The following is a 21,167-nucleotide window of genomic DNA, read 5'->3' as shown; positions in this document are numbered from 1 at the left end:
TAGACAAGTTTAGGAGATCTAGAGTAGGACATCTTTCTAGGAAATTATTTTGATAGCAATATGCTCATGCTATTTGCCTAGGTCAATGCTCCATTCAACAGATAATGTGTTGTCAAGAACAGCTGTGTGGTCCACATTTTCTTATAGATGGATGAAAGTGGTTCTCTTTGCCGTTTTTACTTTCGGATTACAACTGCAGGATGACCTACAGAGGTCATCCATAAATGCTATCATGCTTTTTTACACAGCCCTATTCATCCCAGATCCCATATAATAAAGACACATTTCAGTTCTTCTTGCAATTAATTTTTTACACTAGAAATTTTTTATTATCTCTAACATAGGGATATCGGATATAGATCTAGTATATAGCCAAGAGATTAACAAGCTGCAGTTAAGTAGGTGAAGATTGATGACAACAAAATAACCACTAGCTTACTAAACATTGGAAATTTTTAGCAAATCTTGGTCAAGATTAACTATATACTTTATAATTAACTAATTTGAAAAATAACTGCTAAAATTATGAATTATTACAAAAGTTGACCTTCCTCCACCTAGTGGCGGAACTAGGAAAAAAGGGCCACCCCGCCAAGAAATTTTTTGGGCCCCATATATATATATATATATATATATATATATATATATATATATATATATATATATATATATATATATATATGTATATATATATATATATGTATATATATATATATATATATATATATATATATATATATACGAAAATATGATACATAGAATACTCATTTCGGGCTTGTTCGAGTTTTTAAATATATAATTAAAAATGCTTAGTTTTTATTAAGAAGTAAAAACAAGTTACACCTCTTCATTTGTGTGACTGCTATTAGAACTAGTCTGATTTGAAAATCTCCGTTTTAATATGTTTGCTAAAATGCCTCTCATAAAAAGTTAGTTGAAATAATATGAAGCATGAAAGCTGTGAATGTGTAATGGTTTCTCGCCCTATGTTTATTTTTATGTTTTTTTTTTGTATTTATATTATTAGTTTTAAATACAATTCTGTTTTATGCTTGTCATTCTTTATTATGTATTTTTTTTTAAATAATATTTTAGAGAAATAATTGTTTTTTTAATTTGCTTAATGCAAATATATTAAACGGTGCTTAAGAGCACACATATTTGACTATTTAAAAAAGGGGAAATAAGTCATGGAAGTGGTTTGAACGTTTGCGTATCTTTCACGCGATGGATTTATTTTCAAAAGAATTTTGCTGACAAGAGCATGTTTGATTGTAGGAGAAAGAGGACTCAAGGTGTCTATAGAATAAAGATAATCCAACCACAGCTGCAGTATTCTTTTTACAAAACATCCATCAAGTCAAAAATGCAAAAAGACTATTTTTTTTTACTGTAAAAATATTGATTATGGTCGGCTGCGGGCCCCTAAAGGTCCCGCCCCCCCCCCCCCCCCCCCCGCAATGCAGGGTCTGGCGGCACTGTAGTTCCGCCCCTGCATCCACCACTGAAGTGTGGTCCAACTTTTTAAAAATTAAATTAGCAAATATTGTATGCACTAATCAATTTTATATTTGTAATATGTTGTGTCATATAATTTAATGTTTCCTAAATTTCCACATTATACATAGCATTTCTTATTGTCGTCAATCGATCAATAGGAATTAGCTGCGACTATTTTATTAGAGTAAGTACGGTAGGCCTAAGTTTTACACTGAAAATAGAACAGGGAAAAGCGGCGCAGAAGCTTTTTATTACTTTTTCAGAAATGAGTTCGACCATTTCCGCTTGCGCATGCGCTAAAGCGACAACATTATTGTTGTCAGAAGTCAGGAAACGATTATCGTAGTATTTATATTAATTTTTTAGGATTATTTTATGATGCATTTAACTCGTAAAAAAAATTAAAATCTTTAACCTTTACAAAATGGGACTACAACCCCTGGAGTTCGCTGACTGTCTTACAGACAGTCCGTATTTCCGCACGAAATTAGCTGAGCATGAAAAAGAACTCGAACGTACAAGCAAATTTATAAAAACATTAATTCACCATGGTCGAGACGTCTACAATGCAGCAAAACGTAAGTTCCTTTACATTTGCAATATCTAATATTTTTGGAATGTAGGTTAAATCAAAATAATTTGAGACCCAAAAATACAGACTTGATAATTAGATTCTAGATCTTGAGCTAGCATAATAAAAAATTAAAAACGACAAAAAAAAACTGGCCTGGTCTAGGCTAGGCCCTCTTCTAAATCTAGATCTCAATATCTGTATCTAATCTAGATTTTCTAGAAGATCTAGATCTAGAATCTAGACAGAATCTAAATTTATATCTCTGCTCGCTCATCAGCACTCAATCATCACCTACGGGTCACCCGTAATTCTTACACTTCAAGGCAAGGAGGAAGGCTAATTTGTAATTTTGTGACGAGAAGCTAAGACAAAGGGTTTTTAGATAGCGTGCCGTCACACTTTTGCATTGTTAATATTCTTAAAAGTGAATTCAGCTGTTATTTCACATTTTTGAAAACTAATTTTGTAAAAAAAAAATGCAATTTTGTGGTGGGGGGGGGGGGGGTGTCGTACTAGTAGTATGTAGGCTGAGATGTGACATCATTTTAGGAAAGGGGTCTGGTTTTTCGTGCCTTTTGTGATAGAAAGCTCGACATTCTAGCTTGAATTGCACTGCTACTAATGTGTATGCCCTAATTACTAAAATTGTAAATGTAGGCCCTAATCGAGTCTAACTTAAATAGGCAATAGGCTCCAAATATAGGCCTAAATAAAATAGCCTAGGCCTATCTATTACTAACAAATAACTGGTAACATAACAAGTCCTGTTTGTAAAATTTAAAATATAGGCCTAAACATAGAAACAATACTGCCTAAAATTCTAAGTTTATTAGGTCTAATACTAACTTAGGCTAATGTTATATGTAGGCCTAAGTGTATGAAAGATAATTTTTAATATATTTCTTCACTTGTATTACTCCACTGACCGTTGAATAAATAACAACAAAAAATCTATTAGGACTTAAATTTTAATAGCTTATAGAAGTATAAATACTATAAAGTAATTTATTTTTAGGCCTTCATTTAAAAAACTATCTGAACTGTCTTGTTAATTGTCCTAAATCTAGCCCTGCAAAAATGCTTCAACATTTAAAAGTTAGGTTTAGGTAAATTTTAGGTATGTTTGACTAAGAACAATTAGTTACAAGTTGCCTATAATAATATATTATGGTTGAGTTTGACAGAAGAGTACTTAACTATCTGGTACTAGCAATACTATTGATGCTATTAATGTCCATAGTTTTTACGTATAGTAACTTAGTTACATAATATTTTTTATGGACTAAGCAATTATTGAATGACATTGAAATGTAAAGCTTAACAATAGATTCTTTGATATTTAATAATCTACATATATTTCATGAAAGAATAGGCCTTTAAAGTTGTATATTAATTGACCAGAATTAGGCCTATACATTATAACAAATACAAAACTACATTTATCTTGCATAGTATCTGCATTTAAATGGTAATGTTTATTTGTACGTAATTGCTCATTAGATAATTTGGTCACTTTGTATGTATATAATCAGTACCTATTGTTTGTAAAAATATGATCAACGATAATAGAAATCATGGTCTAAATCCTGATTGTGTCTTGTATTGTAATTATGCTGCCCATGGACATGTGACATAAGTTATTTTTTAAACATTTCCTTTCACCCAAAATAAATCACTTAAAATGTATGTACAATTTGTACAATCAGATCTCCTTGCTTGAAAACATTTTGTTTTCCATGACACATTCTAAAGGAATTTGATGTTCTTGAATAACTTTTATTTAATGGCATGTTTATAAATAAATAGTAGTTACATTCACAAAACACGTATCTACTTAAATGATTTGTATTTTGAATATAAAGAAAAAAAAATTTCTCCAAAAACCAACATTGTAATAATAGAAGACAGAAGTTCCAGTGCTTCTAATGTTCGAAAAGAATTTGTTTTATATTTTAACTTTTACTAATTTTTTTTCAGAGTTCTCCAAAGCTCAGAGAGCTTTGGCTAAGGATTTAATGGAGTTCAAATTTGAATGTATTGGCAACCAACTTACAGATGATGAAATATTTATTTGTAAGTATATGACTCATTGACTGAGTGTTATTAAATAAGAGTTTTTAAACTTATTTAAACTTTATGACATTTTTAGAGTCAGAACAAAAAAAATTCACATAAACTGAGATCAAGTTTAGATGTGTCTAATTTAATTAGGTTTTCCAGATTGCATTGTGAGTGCTTACTTACACATTGTTCTTTAGGTTTATTGATAATTATAATTAGATAAAAATAATGGTCAGAAATGTTTTTGTCTATTGTGACATGTTTTCAAGTACATAACAAAAGTATTTTTAGAAAACCAATTTTCATAACACAACACTACAGCTGAAAGTTCATCATATTACTTGTAACTTATTAAGTAAACCAGGAAACTAATCAATAGCTTAGAAGCACTAGTTACATTAGCGAGTTGAACTTGTATTCTTTTAGATAAATTTCTTCTTTGATGTTGAAAACTATAACAATAATATGCTAAAAAAATAAATTTTAAATTAAAGCTTTAGTGAGGAAGTGAAAGCTGAAATAGTGAAATTGACGAGAATGAAGTGGTTGTCATAATTGAATAGGTTGAACTGAAAAATGTTGAAGCTTGAACAGTATATACCTGATAGGTTACTTTTTAAAATCACTGAAGGATTGTATAGTTAGTGTAGCATTTAGTGAAACTTTTTTCCTTCCCTTATGTCGGGTTTAACAGTTAACCAGTACCTAGGAATGTGTTGAATGAAATATTAAGTAGTATTGGTTTCTTGTGTTGTTTGCATGGTAGGTTGAAAGAAGGTTTAACCCAAGCTATAAATAATTATGTGTGAAGTGAAATCAAGCCAATACTAGCTGGACAAAAACAAATAAAAGCTAGGGGATTTGAGGGCATGTCATGGTTCACTGGTTGCCTCTGGCAATGAATGACTGGGTGCATTCAGCTGGAGTTTATGGATATTGCATTTGTTACACTTTATTTTACTTTATATGTTTTTGAATGCTCTTTAAGTAAACCATTTGACTGTTTTGTATTGATTTTAAGATTAGCAGCAAGGTTTTGATTGCTATGCTGTTCCTGCCTTGTGAGAAATTGTCTAGATCTCATTAACTGCTGTAGGTGAAGCAATCATTGTCAATATGGGCTAGCATTGATCTGTTGTTTTATTATTAGTGTTTGTACCACCTGTACCAGAGAAGTAGGTGATGCATTGATTTTGTGTGGGAGAGTTAATAACTAGATTGTTGAATAATAGGTCCCGCAATAGTTTGTTCTTGTTAAATCTAATGACAGGTGGGTTTTTTCTCACAGCACATCTACTGGTGGCTTATTAAAGCTGGGTGATGATAAATGTAAATAATTTTACTCAACCTTTTTCTCATCTGTTAACATAGACTGATAGATTTTTTTGATTGGGTTGGGTTAGGTGTTAATGATAGAAAATGCTACACAACCTCTTACCCCAGCTAACTTGAAATGATAGATTTTTTTGGTGTATATGAGGGGGGGGGAAGGTGTTACACATACCTTATTTGGTGGGGGGGGGGTAAGGTAACTTTAGATAGTGTTACATAGAGCTTATTTGGTGTGTTGGTTGTGATGGTAACTAGATAATGTGACACACGCCTTATTTGTGTGTGGGGGATGTGATGGTAACTGGATAATGTTACACATACCATATTTGGTGTGGGGGGTGTGATGGTAATTGTAGATAATACTACACATACCATATTTGGGGGGGGGGGGGGGGGGAAGGTTACTGTAGATAATGTTACACAAATCCCCTGGCAAGTTTTTACCCATGGGTTGCTGGCCTATATACACTGGGTGAGTGTGTATTGATCCACTTCCGGATATCCATTAATTGCTGGCGGTTCTCACAGTGGTTTCTTCTGGACACTTTGCAAACCAAATGCCTGAAAATGTCACGTACTAAAAACATGACAGCAGCTCAGCAATTAATCGGCTATTCTACACTAGTTACCCTGCAATCTGTCACGTCTGAGTCGTCATCCCCCCCCCCCCCCCACCACCACTCCATACGGAGCCTTGTAAATGATTTATACCTGCATAACATGTATGTCCCGTGTTAATTGCTGCTTTAACATATCAGATCAACAGCTTTGTATCTGTGTGTCACAATCGAGCCATCTGGTGGATAAAGCTTTGGTTAATGAAATATTTATTTAATATACTGCGCCCATTAGAGATGTGATCAGATACGATTTTAATCAAATGGCACCCCGCGGCTTGCATTTAGTCCACACGCCCTTGAGGTATTTAATACCAGGAACATGTTTCTGGTGCAGTCAAGTCTGCGAGTCAGTCGAGGCAAGATACTTGGTTAGACCTGACAGTTAATTTTTTTTAATGTTAGCTAGGAATGCCTTTGATTACCTGTTGAATATCTGATGCTGTTTAAAGCAGTTTAAAACACTGCTAAAGATTAGTCTGTGTCTGCATCTCCCGTGTTCTTGTTTAACTGTTGCGTGCTTTATTTTTTACCATTTCATATGGTCCGTACATGCGCACACACCGTACACACGTGAGTCTCAGCGTCTTTACACAGCACACCCATACCATTCTTTCTATAGCACATCTTTTGTGAACATCTTAGCTCGGCTTATAGAATAACTAGCCCAGGAGAATTTTTAAAAAAGGGCATATCTAATGCATTGTCAGGTATTTTATTCCATTGTTTCCGTCCAGACAATGAACATAGTGCATGCAGTTTTTTCTTTGATAACAGAGCTATCTCCGAAAGCCATCGAATATCGGAAGAGAAACGTTTACATCATTCTCTCGCAAAGACAGCGAGCGTCATTATGTAATGAGTTTCTGGCGGTAATGCTGGCGTAAGAGCGGGGGAAAAAAGTGAAACAAATATAGGTTTGTGCGTTTGCACCGAATGTGTTTGAGAAATGGTGAAAGTGGGGTGAGGTATTCTGAAGGTGGATTCGCCATTCACTTGCACCGTTTCTAAAGGGTTAGCTGCTCTGTACTTGTCTGTTAACATTTAATGAGAGGGGGGGGCCTTATACGTCGAGATGTTTGTATGTAATTAAATATATGGTACTCGACTAGTCTAATTTCTAAACAGCTTTAATTTTCACTCAGCCTTTAAGTAAATAGTAAAGACGTATATTACTGTGCCTCGCGTGGTTTTTACAGATTGTAATGGGAATATAACATGAGTGGATCGTGACATCTAGCCACATCCGCCACTTGAAAATAAATCAAAAATAGTTTGCTTAATAATTGATGCTTTACATTTTAACGCGTTACATTTATCTGTGCAAAACCTCTTCTTGAGTAATTCGCCGTTTGAGGGTTTAGAGCTCAGTACAGCCCACATTGGTGTATGCGTCTTATACCTTCTTTTTCACTAATTATTTTATAAACGTAATATAAACAAGTCATACATATAGCCGCGAGCTAGTCCTGAGCCGTTGCATGAGGCACGTGTAGTCAGCGGGGTTTGTGTTCTATTTTTCACCTGTTTCCGGTTACCTACGTTTTTAAACACGTAATTAGTTTATCTTTTTACTCTGTCAATAATCTCTTGATTGCTTGCCAATAACAGTTTCTTCTTAAAGAAAGGCGGTTCACTTGGTTAAAGTGAAAATACAGCAATAGAGAAACAATTAAATTGAGTGATATATATATATATATATATATATATATATATATATATATATATATATATATATATATATATATATATATATATATGTGTGTGTGTGTGTGTAGGCCCATATATCAGGCGGGAACAGGGCATTTCCCCCCTGTCAATTACCCCCCGGATATTCCCCCCCCCCCCCCGACATTACCCCCCAGAGTAATTACCCCCCTGTCAATTACCCCCCTGTCAATTACCCCCCCCCCCCCCCCCCCCGCCCAGTAGGACATTACCCCCCCCCCCCCCCCGGACAGGGTTAGAGTTAGTGCTAGGGTTACGGTTAGGGTTAGGGCTAGGGTTAGGTTTTAGGGTTAGGTTTTAGGGTTAGGTTTTAGGGTTAGATTTTAGGGCTAGGGTTAGGGTTAGGGCTAGGGTTAGGGTTAGGGTTAGGTTTTAGGGCTAGGGTTAGGGTTAGGGCTAGGGTTAGGGTTAGGTGCTAGGGCTAGGGTAAGGTTTTAGGGCTAGGGTAAGGGTTAGAGCTAGTTTTAGGGTTAGGGTTGTGTCTAGCTTTGGTTTTGGTTTTGTGTGAAGTTTTAGGCTAAGGTGGGTGCTTAGGTTTTGGTCTTTTTCTTAAGGAGTATATAGGTATAAAATTCTAGTTAGAGTTAGGATTTTAACTTGAGAGGGGGGGGGGGGTAATTCCCCGGGGGGGTAATTGCTCCGGGGGGTAAATACGGGGGGGGGGGAAATGTCCGGGGGGGGAATATCCAGGGGGGTAATGTCCTGTAGCCATATCAGGCCACGGGTCAGCTCGTTAACATGTAGATTGAACTGCTTGCTACTGACGGCAGCAATGAAGTGTAAAACGCGATGCGTCACCCCAGTAATGTAGTAGTGTTCGATCAGTGGCAGGCAAACACCGCTGGACTTGGATCGGTATATGGCAGCTTTTTACACCACCAACTCAACAACACAGTGTTCACATAGCATGTCTGTAGTTTCCACAACAAAATAGTTTTTATAACGAGAGAGGGGTGATAGAGCGCACATTACTAATTCATCCGAGTCAATTCAGCTCTGGTTTGTACCTATGTCGAGTCGGGACAAGTTAAGGCAGCTAGACATGGTGCTGACTAGGTTCCATTCATTTTTTAAGTTACAAGAAACAGATCAACTCTACTTCATCTGAACTATGTCAGGTTGGAAAGGATAGTTCAAAACATACACTTGGAAATCCGGAAAAAAAATGTGTTAACTTTGACTACTCTGATGTAATCCCTGATTTAAGCCTTTTTTTAACGGGCTCTAAATAAATGGAAACAAAACTGTATGAAACAGCTCCTCTGACTCTGTGTTCGATGAATCTATAAGCACGCCTGTTGGTTGCCCAGATCGACCATACGCGGCTCTATTTTAAGCACCGATGTGAGCCAGCATTGATGAGCTTCTTATCTCAGTAAGACATGGCACCTTGGTGTATCCTGATAAAAAATTTACTCTAAAGGGACGACACACTAGCGCCAACAATTTGTGTCTACTCTAGCACCATCGACGTTTATCTACCTTTTTATCCCTTTAAAAAATGTGTGTAGGTAATAAGTAGATTGGGTATCATAGGAAGTTCACCCCCCTGTCTGTAGGTAGCTCATCTTGCTTGAGTATCAGTGTAGGTAGATCCAGTCAAGATATATACCCAGTCTGTTGTAGGTCATAAATAGATTGGGTATCGTGTGAAGTTCATCGACCTATAGGTACTGACGTTTGGGTGTTGATGTGCGCTGTTACTAGATGTGTACTGACGTTTGGGTGTTGGTGTGCGCTGTTACTAGATGTGTACTGACGTTTGGGTGTTGATGTGCGCTGTTATTAGATGTGTACTGACGTTTGGGTGTTGGTGTACGCTGTTATTAGATGTGTACTGACGTTTGGGTGTTGGTGTGCGCTGTTATTAGATGTGTACTGACGTTTGGGTGTTGTGTGCTGTTACTAGATGTGTACTGACGTTTGGGTGTTGTGTGCTGTTACTAGATGTGTACTGACGTTTGGGTGTTGGTGTGCGCTGTTATTAGATGTGTACTGACGTTTGGGTGTTGTGTGCTGTTACTAGATGTGTACTGACGTTTGGGTGTTGGTGTACGGTGTTACTAGATGTGTACACATACTGACGGAACGAACGAAGTCTCACACACTTAATTATGGTGGTGGTTTGTCTGTGGTTGAGATTAGAAGTGGGGCTATTAACTTTTACACCTATCCCCGTAGCGATTAGTTACAGTTCGTTACCCAATGCTGTCATTTATTTTTTCACGGACAAAAAAAAATCGTTTAACAGAAACCGTATTCTTCTCATAAACAAGTTATCTTGCTATCTGCTTTTCCAAAATATCTTAAGTTGAAGTTCCTGCTAGGATTTGAGTCACGTGCCGTAGTGTCAACGTGTCCCTTAATGAACACGCTGCGTGTAGTTTGACAGAGAGATTTCCCGGTGCAACAAAGGAGACACGGGAAATCCAAGCTATTTTGGTCCATTATGAAACGGTTGCATGAGTTGGTCGAGGATAGGCCACAGGTTGAATGTGTTGTTTGGGGTAGTCTATCTGTTTTATACCCTTGTTAATGTAATACTACAGATAGTAGGCCTACTGATGTCACAGTGGGTGGTAGAGGGGGGGGGTCGGTCCGCACTGGGTGACACCATTTAGGGGGTGCTGATACAATTCATGGCACAGTTGTGTGGTGTGGAATAGATTTAAAACGCGTGGTTATTTTTTGTGTGCATGGACTTGATTTATAGGGGACTTTTAAACGTTGTGGTAATCACTAGGGGACATAACTGCTGTTGTATTTACTTACCCAGCTTGTCAGTGGCATGTGCTGCTTATCTGGCCATGTAACGGGCTCAATATCCTGTACTTGACTCGTTATGCTACACTTAGTTACCACAGTCCTCATCAGAATGTAAGATAGATTCGAGGCCCTGTTGTCTTTTTGTTTGTTTTTACACAACCCAGTTTGTTATATCAGCGTGAACTTAGTTATAACGAAACATCAGGATATGCTTCTTTTCAGTATTACCTTAAAACTTGTGGTGGACCATAAAGGCACATTCATGTAATTTTGTTTCACTATTGTCCTATATAATTGTCTCTAATTTGAAATGTATTGGCCCCTCTACTATAGTCTCTAATTTGAAATATGGTAGGCCCAATACTATACTCCCTAATGTGAAGTGAGATAGGCCATATACCATTGTCTCTACATGGTGAATGGTCAACTCTTTCTCTCGCTTGACTAAAATCCCCGCTCGACAATGTATTGGGTCTATTGTTTACATTGATAGCCTCATCTAAATGTAGCTGCACATATCTAGGACATGGAGCCAGCATGTCTCCATTGATGGTGGTTACAACCAATCAAACACGGGCTGTTTAAACATAGCGTACATGCTTGAGTATAATCGAGATACGTTACAGCAACGGATGGTCCTACCAGCTGCTGGTGGAAGCTGTTACCGTATCCCTGTCATTAAGCGCTCGGATGAAGCCTAGTACATCGTTACTGGTTCTCGTAATTTTTAATAGCAAGGATTTAGAGACTGATAGGATTGCTTAGTAAACTAGTCAGAGTAATTGATGCCGGAAATGGTAAGGTGCCCTCTGATACCGAAAGGGGGGGGGGCTGATTTAAAAAAAATGATAGAGACAATTATCTGATTTATACACGAGCTGTAATCAATTATTGTTGATGTCCCTGTATCATCAGGTTATTCAACTGTAAGGCCAATGGTGTACAGCTGTTCAATAGGAAACTAGACGATCAAAAATGTTTACTTGGCTTTACCTCCTACCTTTTTGTAGATATAGAATGCATGGTGATATTATCGTGTGTATTATTGGCGACATCACTACGTGTTATTGTTGACATCACATGTGTTATTGGTGAATCATTACGTGTTATTGGTGACATACTACGTGTTATTGGTGACATCACTACGTGTGCTATTGATTACATCACTACGTGTGCTATTGGTGACATCACTACGTGTGTTATTGGTGACATCACTACGTGTTATTGCTGACATCACTACGTGTTATTGCTGACATCACACGTGTTGTTGCTGACATCCCTACGTGTTATTGCTGACATCACACGTGTTATTTGTGACATCACACGTGTTATTTGTGACATCACTACGTGTTATTGCTGACATCACACGTGTTATTTGTGACATCACACGTGTTATTTGTGACATCACTACGTGTTATTGCTGACATCACACGTGTTATTGCTAACATAACTACGTGTTATTGTTGACATCACTACGTGTTATTGTTGACATCACTACGTGTTATTGTTGACATCACTACGTGTTATTGCTGATATCACTACGTGTTATTGCTAACATCACACGTGTTATTTGTGACATCACTACGTGTTATTGGTGACACCACTACGTGTTATTGGTGACATCACTACGTGTTATTGGTGACATCACTACGTGTTATTGGTGACATCATCACATATGTAGCTATGTCCAGCTGATTATCACCTATTGTTGCCACTACCATATGTTAAACACGACCATAGAACAGGGAATTATGCGACTACACGCAGGTGGAGAGCAACATTGTTATAAAAAAAAACCAGCAAAGCATGACGTAGCATGAATCCCACACAATTGAAAGAATTGACGGGGACGGGAAGAGTTGTGCTGCCGTGTACGGTCCACGCTGTGTTTGGCCCGTACACGTGTAGGACTAGACCCTTGTTGTAGAATGTAGTGGCACTAGTTTACCGAGTGGCGGTAGTTAAATCTCGTCTATCATTCTGCTACTGGCGATCAATAAAGATTATATGAACTTGTAGGCTCACCCCACTTGCCAGGGGAGGGAAAGTGGTCAGAATAAATAAATGTATTTATAAAATGTAGAGAGGGAGAGAGAGAAAAAAACTTGGGCCAAGGGAGATAAGCGATTAAACACTCTAGGCTTATTGATTCCCCGGCCTGTTGGCACAAAGCCACTGTACCCCAAATACGTAATGGCCTTCTGCTAGTTGCATCCACCCACCCTGTGTATGATCTCTTTCTATCTCCCCCTATCCATCTGTCCATCTCCTGCTAGCTGGCTGCTGGCTTCTGTAAACAAAACGCTTGAGTGGAACAAGTTGGTTTCACCTAGTCTGACAGTTGAAGATGAATCTACCTTATCCGTTGTTGCATCTTTCCCTCCAGTCATTTTACCTTGCTACATTTTTTTCTTCTCTACAACATGTTCAGTGTACTTAAAGTATTTATATCTCACTTTGTTTACATCTTTTACTGTAAGCCCTAGAAAGTTTAACAGTATGCTATGACTATACTGCTAATATGATTAACTACCATACTACTCCAATGATAAGATAAATTTATCCTATGAAGCAAATTACTTTACCATTCAGTTCCTCTTTTTAAATAATGTTTTTAGAGTTGAACTAATCAGATAGTGACATTGAAACATTGATTACCCAATATATTATTGGCGACTTGTAATCATTTTAAAAAGTATAAAACAAAATATTGCAAGATTTTGTATGTACTGTAAGAAGAAAAAAAATATATTAATTTTATTTAGCATTACATTTTAATTCTTATTTTTCTTTAATTATATTCACATGTATTCGTTTATGGATGTTATTGTACAATGGTATCATTATCTTAATCATTCCACACGCAACCAACCCTACAAGGAAACTATCATAATGCAACTCTCACTTCATAGCTTTTATTATTTAATTCATAAAGAATTTATATAAACATGCATTCTGACATTTTCTTTTATTTATTTTTAGCCCAGTCTCTGGCTGAGTTTGGAAAATTTATTGATAAGATTGAAGAGCATCGAGACATTTTGGTAAACAGAATTATTCTTCTGGTTTTATACATACTCATTCTTACAACATACAAACTTGAAAGAAAAGTTGTTTTTACTATAAGTTATTAGCTAGGCCAATGCCGCTGCCGAGAAAATCGGACAAATCGGCTTTTCCCTACCCCCTGCATGTTTAACTCTGTTTTTTGCATGCTTTTATTGTGTTTATATTAACATGTTATACATCATTCTGTTCGTAATTGAACAACCTTTTTAACTGTATAAGTTTGATTTCTTTATTATTTCAGACGTTGAAGAAATCGCCGATTTAATCGCATTTTTTACCCCCCGCGGCGACGTGCCGATTAGGGGGGAGGCTTTTTCACCTTTTTAAAAGAGGGGTGTTACTTAGAGTCTATAGACTCTTTGAGTTTTCGTACTACAACAGTGAAACTTGGTAGAAGAATAGATTAAATGTTCACGTATAACGCTCAAGGTTCTTGGGGAAAATATGTTAAATACTTTTGGAGATATCGAACGGCAAAGTTGAACTAAGTTATTTGGGCTATTAATGAACCGTTTTTTAATTTGAACCTTGAGCTGTATTCCTGAAATCTCGACGTTTATTAATATGTATGATATGTCATATTAGGGCCTATAATAAGGACGCATATAGACTTTGAAGTGGACCGAAAATCAAAACATGACGCGCCGACCGCTGTCCGACTGAACCGCTCGGCTGTGCTTCGAATCGCTGTGTTTTAAATATGACGCGCTACAATTTTTTTATAGACGTATCGAGTTTACGTACTACAACAATCAAATTTGGCAGACGAACAGATTAAATGTAGACGTACAACGCTCAAGGTTCGTGGTCAAAATAAGTTAAATACTTCGGGAGATATCGGACCGCAAAGTTGAACTAATTTTCCCGGTCTATTATTTGACCTATTTTACATTTGAACCTTGAGCTGTATTCCTGAAATCCCACCGATTATTTTAATGTATGACATGTATTATAACACCTCATAATAAAGCCGTCCATACATTTTAAGACGGAACGAAAATAAAAATTAACGCGTTGGCCGCCGTCCGACTGAATCGAGATCTACACATCGTGTAGCACAGCCGAGTGTGTGGTCACGTGACGCTAGGCGGTTGATCCGATTGGATGAGACTATAAACAATTTCTAAAGATAGATACGTGTGTTCCCGTATTTGACTCGTCGGGTATTGCTATTTTATATTTAAGTAGACAGGCATGTTTCATAACTTTGTTTTAAACCATTGAAACGGCAAAAAAAAAGTCGTAATAGTATTTACTATTCGTCAAAATTAATCTTCTTTAGAAATTAATCCGGATAGCTGCGACCCGACCAAACAATGCTGACGTGATTCGCGTGCCGTAACGTTTCATTATTGTGTACATTACTTTTTCGTAAAAATGGCTTTAAAAAATGAATTAAATTTTACCCCGGGCTCTTTTTTTTCGGTTGACTAAAAAATTTTAAAACCCTTAACAACGTGGAGGTTACTAGCTTGCCAAATCGACCAAAATGGGATGGGGTGGGTATGGGGAGTCACTGACCATCCTACACGGTATGTAACTATTGTAACACCGTACACCGTATGTAACATCCATAGCCTCACCCCGCCCCCACTACTCCGTGACGCGACATGCCGAGGGTCGGCGCCTTTGATGTTGTATAACACCCGTACGGTGCCCGAGCGGCTCGCGGTGGTTTCATACCCCACCTCCCTCCCCCTTCACTTTGTGGAGTTGATGTTACTAACCCTCGGGCATAGATCAGGAAATCTTCCCAGACTTTTGTCTCTAAAATTACATAATATTCGTCTGACACGTTCGTCGGGTTGGCCGACTAGCCTATCTAGCCTCGTGTTTACGTAATACGGCAATAAAATTCGTTGGTCAGAAAACCTGGTTAACCACGTCTGATTTCACTAAATCTAGGCAAATGCTGATGGTGATAAACGCCTCCGGAAACTTAAAAAATGTCTAGCATCTACTACACACAGTCAAGCACTCAAACACGTGCTTTTTTCCCCAATGTGGTAGGCCTACAAAATACACAAGCTTACTACTAGCATAAACATTGAGCATATATAAATCTATGTTATAGACCTATAACTTACACTACCTTGTACAAGCTAAAAAAAAAAAATATTCTCTTCCAATGTTTATGTTATTAAAATTATAAAAATGAGCAATTTTTTTTGTGTTTAAAAATATTACAAAATTGTCATAAAGCACACTGATTCTGATAAGACACATTTGTAACTAGGCTAATTCTATAGAAGAAAGTTGTATCAATGGTATGACATTTAAAGTAACAAGAAATATAAATATAATAAGATATGCCTATATTTTTGGAATAGAGTAGGCCTGTACAATTGCACATAGATTACATAACATATTTTAAGAAGTTACATCATCACAAATATACTATTGTTATAGCATCCTTCTCTTTGTATTAAAACTGTATTAGTTATCTTTTCTTTAAGTAGGCTATTCACTTAAGTTAACTGACAATGTGCAAAAGAGATTTTAAAATAAATACATGGTAAATTATGAGCAAAAGGTGCGAATTACATAACCTGACCTTTATAGTTTTGTAATAATGGTCGACCAATTTAAATATCACCATTAGCTTCAGCATATACAAATGTCATATTATGGTTTAAAACACTGTTTAATTTAAAGAATGACTTCTTATCACACGGATTATCAGATGTTGTAAAAAAAAAAGAATGGGGGGTATTACATAATCAATGATATAAGTCTGTTATGTAATCAAAAGACACTTTTTAAAATAGCATCATTGGATTCGGCATACAAAAATCTATAAAATATCATAAAATGACATCAATTGGTGAAGTCTGCTTGCTTTTATACCACTTTTAGTGAAAAACTCTTAAAAATTTGGTCCATACCCTCCCAGTATTTTTCCTCTTTCAGGGTCTACCCCGGTTGTCTGAAAAAACAGCTGTTTTTTAATGACAAAAAAATTCATAACTTTTTTGTTTATGGTCAGATTTTGAAAATTCAAACTGATCTGTAATCAGATTGACAGCCCCTATCCAAATATGTAACTATTATATTGTTTTACTGAAATTAAATTTTTGCATTGGCCTAGCTACTATAAGAAAGTAATTGCTTTTATCTCAGTGAACTATCACTGAAACAGTGACAGTGGTTACATGTTTTTGTATTGTATTGATCTAGATATCTGCAGCAGAGACACAGTTTGTGAAGCCTTTGGAAAGTTTCAGAAAAGAGAATATCGGTGCTGCCAAGGTCAGATTGAACATTTTATGTCGTTTTCTTCATTTTAAAATAAGTTTAATTTTTTTTAAATGAGCTATTTAAATGTGTGGGACAGAGTAGTCTAGCGGTAGAGAGCTGGACTGCTAACCCGTAAGTCACGAGTTTGAATCCAGGCTCAAGTCAGTAGACCGTCCCTGAGTCCACCCAACTCTGATGGGTACCTAACTCACGTTAGGGAAAGTAAAGGCGGCTGGGCATAGTGATGACCACACTATCTCTTCATATGCCGAGGTCACAGAAACAGATGAACTCTACTTCACTTGCCCCATAGACCGTCAGGTTTGAAAGGGAAACTTACTTTTTACTTTATTTAAAATGTACAACTATAAAAAGATGTATTGTTCTCTGATTTAAATTAGTTATATAAAATGTTTATAAACTAAATGTACAATATAAAAAGATGTATTGTTCTCTGATTTAAATGAGTTAATAAAATGTTTGACAGGAGGAGAAGAAAAACTTTGACAAGCAAACAACAAAGTTCTGCCAGTCCCAAGAAAGATATCTCAATATGAAGGCTGGAAAGATAAATGATTCTACATTACAAGAGGTAAAATGTCTCATGAATTACCTGCCACTACCAGTCCACAGATCCTACTAAATGATGTGTAGAACCACTAGCCCATACACTACCAGTCATGAACTATCAACCCATATACCCTACCAATGGTTGTAATGAACTACCTGCCCATAGTCCTGATGAGCCACCAGCCCATAGACCTGACTAAGTGACTTGAGCCAACAGCCCATAGACCTGAGCCACCCACCCATAGACCTGACTTGAGCCACCCACCCATAGACGACTTGAGCCACCAGCCCATAGACCTGACTTGAGCCACCAGCCCATAGACCTGACTTGAGCCACCCACCCATAGACGACTTGAGCCACCAGCCCATAGACCTGACTAGAGCCACTAGCACATAGACCTGACTTGAGCCACCAGCCCATAGACCTGACTTGAGCCACCAGCCCATAGACCTGACTTGAGCCACCAGCCCAAAGACCTGACTTGAGCCACCAGCCCATAGACCTGACTTGAGCCACCAGCCCATAGACCTGACTTGAGCCACCAGCCCATAGACCTGACGAGACACTAGACCTGACTTGAGCCACCAGCCCATAGACCTGACTTGAGCCACCAGCCCATAGACCTGACTTGAGCCACCAGCCCATAGACCTGACTTGAGCCACTAGACCTGACTTGAGCCACCAGCCCATAGACCTGACTTGAGCCACCAGCCCATAGACCTGACTTGAGCCACCAGTCCATAGACCTGACTTGAGCCACCCACCCATAGACCTGACTTGAGCCACCAGCCCATAGACCTGACTTGAGCCACCAGCCCATAGACCTGACTTGAGCCACCAGCCCATAGACCTGACTTGAGCCACCAGCCCATAGACCTGACTTGAGCCACCAGCCCATAGACTTGACTTGAGCCACCAGCCCATAGACCTGACTTGAGCCACCCACCCATAGACCTGACTTGAGCCACCAGCCCATAGACCTGACTTGAGCCACCCACCCATAGACCTGACTTGAGCCACCCACCCATAGACCTACTTGAGCCACCCACCCATAGACGACTTGAGCCACCAGCACATAGACCTGACTTGAGCCACCAGCCCATAGACCTGACTTGAGCCACCAGCCCATAGACCTGACTTGAGCCACCAGCCCATAGACCTGACGAGCCACTAGACCTGACTTGAGCCACCAGCCCATACACCTGACTTGAGCCACCAGCCCATACACCTGACTAGAGCCACCAGCCCATAGACCTGACTTGAGCCACCAGCCCATAGACCTGACTTGAGCCACCAGTCCATAGAACTGACTTGAGCCACCAGCCCATAGACCTGACTTGAGCCACCAGCCCATAGACCTGACTTGAGCCACCAGCCCATAGACCTGACTTGAGCCACCAGCCCATAGACCTGACTTGAGCCACCAGCCCATAGACCTGACTTGAGCCACCAGCTCATAGACCTGACTTGAGCCACCAGCCCATAGACCTGACGAGCCACTAGACCTGACTTGAGCCACCAGCCCATACACCTGACTTGAGCCACCAGTCCATAGACCTGACTTGAGCCACCAGCCACTAGACCTGACTTGAGCCACCAGCCCATAGACCTGACTTGAGCCACCAGTCCATAGACCTGACTTGAGCCACCAGCCACTAGACCTGACTTGAGCCACCAGCCCATAGACCTGACTTGAGCCACCAGTCCATAGACCTGACTTGAGCCACCAGCCACTAGACCTGACTTGAGCCACCAGCCCATAGACCTGACTTGAGCCACCAGCCACTAGACCTGACTTGAGCCACCAGCCCATAGACCTGACTTGAGCCACCAGTCCATAGACCTGACTTGAGCCACCAGCCACTAGACCTGACTTGAGCCACCAGCCCATAGACCTGACTTGAGCCACCAGCCCATGTACCCTACTACTACAACTATTTATGTTTTAAAGTTTAATTCCTCCCTCCACCCCAGGCTGACACCCAGGTAGAGTTTGAGAAGAAAGCCTTCTACACATCATCCATGAAGTATGTGCTCAAGCTGCAGGAAGTGCAGGAGAAGAAAAAGTTTGAGTTTGTTGAGATTGTAAGACATCTTTCTCCATCTATTTTAACACTATTTTTTTTTTGTCATGCAGTCAATTATTTTAGTTGAGTCAACAATACTCATCATATACCTTATTTTCTCATCATGTAAGCATTTTTATGTAATACACTATCAAAATATTAAAACATTTATTCTTTTCTTTTTAAAAATGTTTTTTATATTACTGTCAGATCTTTGTTTGTACTTACTGACTAAGCTACACAACAGTGATGCTGCATTTTGATTACTATTGCTAACTAGTAATGAAACATTGATGGTACTTTGTCTTTTCCTGCAGCTTCTAAGTTATATGCTTGGCTGGTTGACCTTCTATCACCAAGGCTATGTGGACCTTGAGGATTTTCGAAACTATGACATGACACTGCGTCAGTTGTTACAGAAGGTTACTTTTTTATACACATTCATTCATTACTGAAGTTATGGTATTTATTAAAATCACAGGCTAGGTAGTTTCAATTAGCGGGAGCTGGACGTTTTCCCCAAAAGACACTTGCCTGAATGTTGTTTGCCCGAATGCAACAAATGCCTGAATGCAACAAGTACCAGAATGGACACTTGCCTGAATGCAACAAATGCCCTAAAGCCGTTTGCCAGAAAAATGTTAACATTATAGATGACCAAATAATTATTCTTAATTAATTTAAATTTGAATTAACATTTTTTTCGTGCAAGTGGCTTTGGGGCATTTGTCGCATTTATGCAAGTGTCCATTTGGGAAAACGGCATTCGGGCAAGTGTCTTTAGGGAATTTGTTGTAAACCCCAATTAGCATAGCAAGATCTCTTTACTCCAAATATTATTAGCAGCAGACATATTAATTAACATTAGAATCAGTGCTAGTGTCAGGAATACAATTAAGACTAAGGTAGTGATTATTGGTGAAGGATAGCATTGAATGCGACCAGCTATGTATTAAAAAGTAACAAAGTTCTGATTACTATTCCCTATTTTGTGTAAAAATGTAGATATATTTCTGATGTAAGACAAAAATGTTGTCATATTTAAAATATATGCAAAATTAACTTTCTTCAGACTAGAGAAAATTTTGAGTGCACAAAAGATGAAGCTCAGACATTGATGGGGAAAATGCTCAATGAAAATAAAGGCTTGGTAAGTTTTACTTGTAGCCACCAGCTTGTCCTTGCATAGCTCTAAAACAGGACTTATGTCTAAAGCACCCAATACCTCTGAAACATGATGTTTATAAAGCATTCATTACCGCTTACATTTATAAGTAGATCTAAACTTATATCTTAAACTTACTGTAGTCAAAGGAAGCTATTTTATCTTTACATAAAACTTATATCTCATTTGATTTAGTTCAAGCATAGAAAATATTTGCTGCACTAAGTGATTCTAGTTCATGCCTTAATCATGCCTTAGTTCATACCTCATCACTAGTTTTACTGACAGTTAAAATTAAAAACTTAGATCCTAGAATGTGTTGAACATTGCTTGTTTGTTCTGTCTGAACTAATGATTACTAAACCTATCTAGCTTCATGCAGCTCAGTGGGTAAGGCACTGGTGTTGTCCTCAATATTCAGGTGCTACTGTACAGTTGTTTTACGTATAAGCAATACTTGTACACTGTTAAGTTCCTCATA

At 38.1% G+C, this 21,167-nt stretch overlaps 1 protein-coding gene across 8 annotated transcripts in view; it reads left to right on the top strand.

The window, feature by feature from the left end:
* Positions 1–1,796: 1,796 nt before the first annotated feature.
* LOC131938241 (rho GTPase-activating protein 26) overlaps positions 1,797–21,167 on the top strand; it is a 33,922-nt gene continuing 14,551 nt past the window's right edge. For 6 of the 8 annotated variants that reach the window (XM_059296204.1, XM_059296214.1, XM_059296194.1 and 3 more), the window contains exons 1-9: positions 1,797–2,078; positions 4,052–4,147; positions 13,561–13,622; positions 16,825–16,896; positions 17,372–17,476; positions 19,430–19,540; positions 19,839–19,943; positions 20,594–20,671; positions 21,059–21,076. In XM_059296204.1, the coding sequence (XP_059152187.1) occupies positions 1,925–2,078; positions 4,052–4,147; positions 13,561–13,622; positions 16,825–16,896; positions 17,372–17,476; positions 19,430–19,540; positions 19,839–19,943; positions 20,594–20,671; positions 21,059–21,076 (801 nt within the window). In that variant the 5' untranslated portion in view covers positions 1,797–1,924. The remainder of the gene's footprint in view (positions 2,079–4,051; positions 4,148–13,560; positions 13,623–16,824; positions 16,897–17,371; positions 17,477–19,429; positions 19,541–19,838; positions 19,944–20,593; positions 20,672–21,058; positions 21,077–21,167) is intronic. The other 2 variants (XM_059296223.1, XM_059296178.1) reach the window with 1 other exon arrangement.

This window comes from Physella acuta, unplaced genomic scaffold (assembly GCF_028476545.2).
Source record: "Physella acuta isolate Inbredline_101_S28 unplaced genomic scaffold, ASM2847654v3 ptg000017l, whole genome shotgun sequence".
Classification (NCBI taxonomy): Eukaryota; Metazoa; Mollusca; class Gastropoda; family Physidae; genus Physella; species Physella acuta.
This window is presented reverse-complemented; position numbering and strand designations above follow the sequence as displayed.